Raw genomic sequence first — 7,668 nt, 5'->3', positions numbered from 1 at the left:
TACAAGTGTAGCAAGTACAAGTAGTAGTACGTGTGATACTAATGTCGGTAGCGAAACATCAGATTCATCCCCACAAATTACCAGCATTACAAAGAAGCAGGTTAGAACTCTACGATCAACAACGTTGCAAAAATGGATAAATGACGACTTGGTAAAAACTAATGCATCCGTTTGGTTAAAACACGAAACAAATTCTAAAGGTGAGGTGACCGTAATGAGGTGTGTCGTCTGCACACAGTTTGAGAAAGAGATACGGTGTAGTAGAGATTTCACTGACGTTTGGATAAGAGGGTCTACAAACATGCGCTTATCAAATGCTAGAGACCATTCTTCAACAAACTACCATAAACATGCATACAAACTTTACGTCAAGGACATGAACGCTAGGGGTGAATGTGTTGAACATCTTCACAATGTATTTGAACCAGACCCCCAACAACAAACGCTTGGTGACAGCTTTTGTAGTATGACTAAAGTACAAGAACTTCAACAAATAAAAAAATTTGAAATAGCATATTTTATTGCCAAAAAAGAGCTCCCATTCTCTGTGTATGAAGATTTGATTAAACTGGAAACTTACCATGGTGTAGATATAGGTGATCAAGCTTACACTAACCGTAAACAATGTGCAGAATTTGTGGACATTCATGGACAGTTTATAGCATCAAAGCTGCATGATGATCTTTCAAAAGCCAAATTCTATAGTGTTTTAACAGATGGGAGCACAGACAAGTCTGTTACAGAAAAGGAAGTTGTATATGTACTGTATTTTGATCCTTATTCTAAAAATGATGAAATTGAAGTGAAGCTTTCATTTCTTTACCTAAAAGATGTCAAAAAGGGAGATGCACCTGGAATACTTGGTGCAATTGAGGAGAGTTTTCACTCACTGGGTATCATGCCAAGTGAACTTTATTCAAAGCTTATTGGTTTTGGTGCTGATGGTGCATCAGTCAACAGTGGTAATAAAAGTGGAGTAAAAGCACTTCTGGAACAAAAAGCACCATGGCTAATATATACATGGTGTGTGGCTCACAAATTAGAATTGGCCCTGAAAGATGCCTTAAATACTACCGTATTTCAAAAGGTGGACAATATGCTGCTGAGGTTGTATTACCTTTACCATAAATCTCCCAAAAAACTACAGGAACTGAAAACTTTGCACAATTTAGTCAAAGATACATTTGAATTTGAAGAGGGCTCTCTGAAACCAAAACGTGCTTGTGGTACAAGGTGGATTTCTTTCAAGTTGTCAGCACTGCGGATGGTCCTGGATAAATATGGTGTTTACATGCAACATCTACAGCACTTAGCTGGTGACAAAAAATGTAAAGATCATAAAAAGATATGTGGTTATCTGTGTGAGTGGAATTCTAGTCGCATGCTTTTGTATGTTGCATTCTTTATTGATGTCCTGAACCCAGCAGCTATATTGTCCAAAGCATTTCAAGAAGATGTTATTGACAGTGTTGGAGTTCTACATAATATCAAGTGTTCTGAAGAATCTCTTGATCAATTGTTAACTAGGTCTTTTGAGGATCTTCCTGCTGTTAAATTTCTGTTTGGAAAGTTACAAAAGACTGATTCAGTGTACACTTATCAGGGGATAGAATTCACTAAAACAAGTTTTCTGAAGGCCACTGAAGATGTAAAATCAGCAAAGAATACCATTATAAATGCTGTACACTGTGCCATGGATTCCAGACTAAAGGGTGCCAGCAGTATACAGCTGAATAATGTTGCCACTATATTAAACACTGAACACTGGAAATCAAATGTTGATGTGGCAGGTGTAGACTTTACGGATGTCAATGTTACTGAACTGATAGAGAACTTTCAGCCTGTATTGCTGAAACAAGGATTTTCTCCAGATGCCTCTCCTCAAAATATTCTAGAGGAATGGCACGACATGGTCAGGTACACACTGGACTTTTTACAGCCACATAAAAGTTGTTACAAAAAAACCTGGAAAATTTTGTTTAACTGCTCTAAGTCCACTAAGTGGAAGAATATACTGACTTTCATTGAACTTTTGTTTTCTGTACCAGTTTGTAATGCAAAACTTGAGAGAATGTTTTCTCGCTTAAAAAGAACAAAGAGTCATAGCAGGTGTTCTTTAGGTGAGGACAGGTTAACAAATATCCTACGAATTGTTGAGGAAGGTCCCCCACTGGGATCATTTGATGTAAGCCCTGTAGTTCATCTGTGGAACCAGGTGAAAAGGAGGAGACCAAATCAGAAGAAAAGGCAAATGTACAAAAAGAGACCCCCAAAAGTAAAATACCAGAAACTAGAAACTGAAAGAAAGGAGATTAGTGGATCTGATTCGGAGTCTGGTGACACAAGTGAAAGTTTTAGTGATAATGAAAATGTATTCTGTTTATCTGACAGTAGTGACAGTTCAACATTTGAAGGTTTCCTGCCTACGGATATATAACATGAACGATATCATAAACTAGAAACTAGAAACCGAAATCAGATACAAGTCAAAGTTATGCTGACAACATTGTTTCTTATCTGATTCTGACAACAGTGGCTGCTTAAGATTTGAAGGTTTCTTACCAAAGTGATATTGGCAGTTGTTGATCTGAATACAATAACAATGACCATATAAGTAATTTATCAGTCATACTATAATTTCATGCATTTATTAATATTACAGGATTAATAAAAGATAAATAACATTCTAAAATTTGTAATAATTGCTTTCGATATTTACACACTGGCATGCAATTTGGTGACAGGTACATTTTAATTTGTGACAGGCACAAACTGACTGATATAGGACAGCTTGACAGGCACGGTCCAAATAATTATTTCCAGGCCTCTCACTATTTCTACTACATTCTTATCAGCAGACATTAATACTAGTTAACAGTTCATTATGACCAACTCAAATGATCTACTGCCTTCTCACTATTTCTAGCACATTCTTATCAGCAGACATTAATACTAGTTAACAGTTCATTATGACCAACTCAAATGATCTACTGCCTTCTCACTATTATAAATTGTAAAATACTGGAACACACAAACTGCAACAACAAATTCTTAAGTCATCTGCATCTAATAACATATTATGTTTATTGAAATATATTCATGAAAAACAACATGCACTATTAATTTGAAAGGTATAGTTGAAAAATAAACGTCAAACTGGGGGAAACAACAAAGTGTAACAACATAAATATTAGCAATCAATCAAAGGATTCGAATGTTATTAGCAATTATAAACCAAGTTCAATATGACCTTCACAAAGAAGATCTTCTGCCATCTCACTATTTTTAGTACGTATTTGTTAGAAGATATTAACACTAGTTAACAGTTCATTGTGGCCAACTCTGATCTAGTGACATCTCACCATTTCTAGTAGGTATTTGTTAGGACATTAACACTAGTTAACAGTTCATTGTGGCCAACTCGGATCTAGTGACATCTCTCTATTTCTAGTACGTATTTTTTAGGATATTAACACTAGTTAACAGTTCATTGTGGCCAACTCGGATCTAGTGACATCTCACCATTTCTAGTAGGTATTTGTTAGGACATTAACACTAGTTAACAGTTCATTGTGGCCAACTCGGATCTAGTGACATCTCACTATTTCTAGTACGTATTTGTTAGGACATTAACACTAGTTAACAGTTCATTGTGGCCAACTCGGATCTAGTGACATCTCACTAGTTCTAGTACGTATTTGTTAGGACATTAACACTAGTTAACAGTTCATTGTGGCCAACACAGATCTAGTGACATCTCACTATTACAAAAGGTAAAAGGTAAACCATTTTTATGTTAAGTTAAAATTTGTTTTGTTTAACAACAGAACAAGAGCACATTGATTAACTAATCATTGGCTACTGGATGTCAAACATTTGGTAATTCCGACTCGTCAGAGAAAACCCACTACATTTTCCGTAAGCAGCAAGGGGTCTTTTATATGCACTTAGCCGCATACAGGAAGCACATACCATGGCTTTTAACCAATTTTGGTGCCATCTTTATCTAATCTAATCTATGTTTATTAAAATATATTCATACAAAACAGGCACCATTAAGATGACATTGTAATTATTAGCTATTCATCAAAGGATTTGAATGTTATTAGCAACTATAAACCCAGTTCAATATGACCTTGACCTTACATGCCATATATGTGAATATGAGAATTACAAGCTAAAAAAACAATTAGAAAATATTTTATCATCAAAGTCTAATCTTATTTGCTGGAAAGTGCAAATAAAAGATCCCTTGATGCTAATGTGAAACTGTAACAGGTTTCCTCGACGACTGTGTAAAAATTATAGCTGATGATTAATATGCTCCAGGCAGTAGTGTAATTAAACAAAACAAAACTTTTAAATTTGTGAAAAAAAATTCACATGAAAACACTGTTAAATTGCAGGTGAATTATCTTTTTGTCTTCATTATTAAAGTACTAAACCGAGAAGGAAGGGTTATCAGCTTGGCGTTTGGCTCTTCTGTTAGGTTCTGACCTCTCATCTTTTGTATTCCGTTTGTTCCTGTAAAACAAAATAATCTGTGCTTTATTCCCAACACTGCATGACATAACATAAGTCTTATTTCGGTTACTGTTGTGATACCACAATTCCCAATGTACATCATATAAAAATAGCTGTATTTCTCTTAGTGTTACTGGTAGTACTAAACCAAATAACTTCCGGCTGGGTCAAAGTTCGAGGTGCACTGAACTTTTGATAGAGAAGTTAACACCACAAGTCCTGTGATTGGTGATAAATGTGAGTGTGTTGGTTGTAAAAGAAAAATTAGTTTCATCTTTAGCAAAATATGTATGTAATTTTATTTAATCTAGTACCACTGTGTCAAGTAGCCTTGTGCTTGAAACATGTATGAGGCACCTGTAAAAAAAAGTTCTCAAATTGTGTGGCGAACTAGGGCAGTCATAGACGCTACCCATTATCTCTGAAATGAGCAGCTTGATCCCCATTTTTTTCTCTTATTCACTTTAAAGGTGAGGGGTGGTAGTATTTATATCTGTGGTGTTTATGTCGATTGATACGCTGTAGGTGGGAGTTTTAACCACATATGTTACTGATGTTGTCTATGGGATTTGATTTGGTAGTATAACACCCTACATACCAAATAAAGAAATTTTGGCCTAAACTATTTTATAGCCATTCAAAAACAGTAGCACTCTGGGAATTAGCCTGTATTAAAGGTCTCTTCTAACATTTTACAATATGAATATTTTACAAGAAATAAAATAAAACATAACTATTTATAACTTGTTCCAAATGACTAAATAAGAGGGGAAATAGAAGGGAGAAAAGATAAAAAAAACATTAACAGGTTATTATTTTACCATTATACAATCATAAGACAAAATCAAAAACAAGGCGACAACAACAAACAAACAAAACAAAAACAAAAACACAAAAAAACTAACAGAAAAGGAATAGTTAATTAATCACAAAACGTTTGCTATTTACAATGAAGTTGTGGACACATTTAAAAAATATTTAGCACCATAGTTTGGGGATACTAAGGTTTGGGTCACCAAATAGTAAAATGTTAGAATTAAGATTATGGTGATCTGACTGACGGGTATTACAAACTACATTATATAGTTGACAAACGCGTAAGAAGTCTTCAGTATCTCCAAGTGGGTTCCCGCAACCACTACATGGATTTTCACTGTGGTATCGTGAACATTTATGACCATTTAAGTTACTATTACCCAAACGGGTTCAACTATGTAATGTCTGCTGCATTCTGTCGGCATTAAGATGGTATAATTGGATAATTTGTTTTAAATTCTGCGTCCTGCAACCTTCGGCAGTTATTCAGTGTTCGAGATTAATGGTATCCCGGGGATACCAGAATTTACTTTTGCATACCAAACTTCAAGAACCCAGTATCCCACTGGGATACCATATAATGTTGGGTGTTTTTTTTTAATCCTGCGTTTTAATTTTTCGCTGAAACAATGAAAGTCGTTATTTACTGGTGAAGTTAAGTAACAATATTTTCGAGCTCGTACCCAGTATAATGCTATGCTGGAACAATATCTCCCCCAACTCGTACCCAGTTTAATGCTACACTGGAGCAATAGCGAGAAAAATACACACACACACACACACACACACACACACCCAATCCTCCTCCTCCATCATTGTAAATAGGGATTTTTTTTTTCTGCGGCTTATATATGGAATGAATGGGGGGGGGGGGGGGGGGGGGGGGGGGGGGGGGGGGACCGGGCGGATATTTTGCCGGGATACTAAATTCTCAAGTGGGATACCAGATTTTGAAATGTTAGTATCCAAGTGGGATACTGCCCCAAAGTTTTAATCTTGAACACTGTTATTCCAGTATGGTCCCAAATATGAGGAAGAGACAATTGTCTATTGGGACTATATTTAAATCATTACAAATGCTGTAGAAGACTATGCTACAGAGTGGGCAAAGTGTCTCAGTGAACTTGTACCATTACGAAAGAAGACAAATTATGTCAGGAAGCTCCTTTTCTTCTTTTTTTTGTCACGGCCATCTGTGATAGTGCTGACTGATAAAGCATCAAATGATATAGCCATCATATGAAAGCAATATTTCATTCACTCTCAATCCAGATCAAAGTTCACAAATGCTAAAAATTATATTTTTCAACATTATATGTAAAAAAATCTCCCACGACAAGCTCTGATCAAAGGGGCATATGTTATAAAGAATGGTGAACGAAGACATAAACACAAGACTGAGTGTGAATCGAGACTAAAGTATACTGAGAGAGACATGCGTGATATGATGGACTTCCTCAATGACAACATATATGTAGAATTTGCAGCTATTCCTCTTTGGCGATGCAAGAAGGACCAAATCTCCAGTAAAGGATCTCCACGACAGTGACTGTCCTCCGATACTGGACAGATTCATGGAATCAACCACTAGTTTGCCAAATGCCCATTTGATTGCATCGTACCGAGATACAACCCTGACCTTGACATGTATTACGGTTTGTGTTAATCCAATTCCAGATGAACAACAACAACAACAACAACAAAGCTTTCTGTAATGATAGGTTAAGGGATACGAACATTCTTCAGCTCATATTTTAAGTAATCTATTACTAATATGATCAGGGTAAGATGATTTGGATGTATCAAGATACTTTAATATATCCTTGATTACAGTCAACGATTCACTTAAAGAAGTCAACTTGCTACAAACTGATATACAAAATATACAAGCCGTATATACCGGTACACCGGAAATATTTCGCGATATATGCACAAGTTATATTGTGGTATACGTTGTACCGCGCATCTATATGCAGTAACATACATATAAGCAAAGTGAAAACTAAATCAAACCTCTTAATACATGAATACAATAAGTACATACATATATGTTATAGTATACCCTTTATAAACGTATGCTGGTGGGCAATTTCGACAATAAAATAATTAGCTAGTATACAAAGGGACGTCATAAATATGTAAATAAAATTAATAAATAAAATGAATTAATAAATAACTAAATAAATAAATATATAAATAATATACCCACCCACCCACCCCACTCCTCCAAAACATTTTTATATATTATATATATATATATATATCTAATTAAATAAAAAAACAAAACAAAACAAAACGAAAACCAACAACAATTCAATATATTAGTAA

General features: G+C 35.2%; 2 protein-coding genes across 4 annotated transcripts in view; one reads left to right on the top strand and one right to left on the bottom strand.

The window, feature by feature from the left end:
- Positions 1-214: 214 nt before the first annotated feature.
- On the top strand, positions 215-2,437 carry LOC121378095 (zinc finger protein 862-like). The gene has a single exon (XM_041506194.1). It carries the CDS (start codon positions 215-217, stop codon positions 2,435-2,437), a length of 2,223 nt encoding a protein of 740 aa, XP_041362128.1.
- A 628-nt stretch (positions 2,438-3,065) lies between these two features.
- The window catches only part of LOC121376867 (delta-like protein C), a 47,630-nt gene continuing 43,027 nt past the window's right edge, over positions 3,066-7,668 (bottom strand). For all 3 annotated transcript variants that reach the window (XM_041504650.1, XM_041504649.1, XM_041504651.1), the window contains one exon: positions 3,066-4,524. In XM_041504650.1, the coding sequence (XP_041360584.1) occupies positions 4,440-4,524 (85 nt within the window). In that variant the 3' untranslated portion in view covers positions 3,066-4,439. The remainder of the gene's footprint in view (positions 4,525-7,668) is intronic.

The sequence above is a fragment of the Gigantopelta aegis genome, chromosome 7 (assembly GCF_016097555.1).
Source record: "Gigantopelta aegis isolate Gae_Host chromosome 7, Gae_host_genome, whole genome shotgun sequence".
NCBI classification, from domain to species: Eukaryota; Metazoa; Mollusca; class Gastropoda; order Neomphalida; family Peltospiridae; genus Gigantopelta; species Gigantopelta aegis.
The sequence above is the reverse complement of the archived record's forward strand: the minus strand, read 5'-3'. Positions and strand labels throughout refer to the sequence as shown.

What these genes read in the sequence shown, in the direction of transcription:
- LOC121378095 (XM_041506194.1), top strand. Translation starts at nt 215, where the DNA reads ATGAGGTGTGTCGTCTGCACACAGTTTGAGAAAGAGATACGGTGTAGT.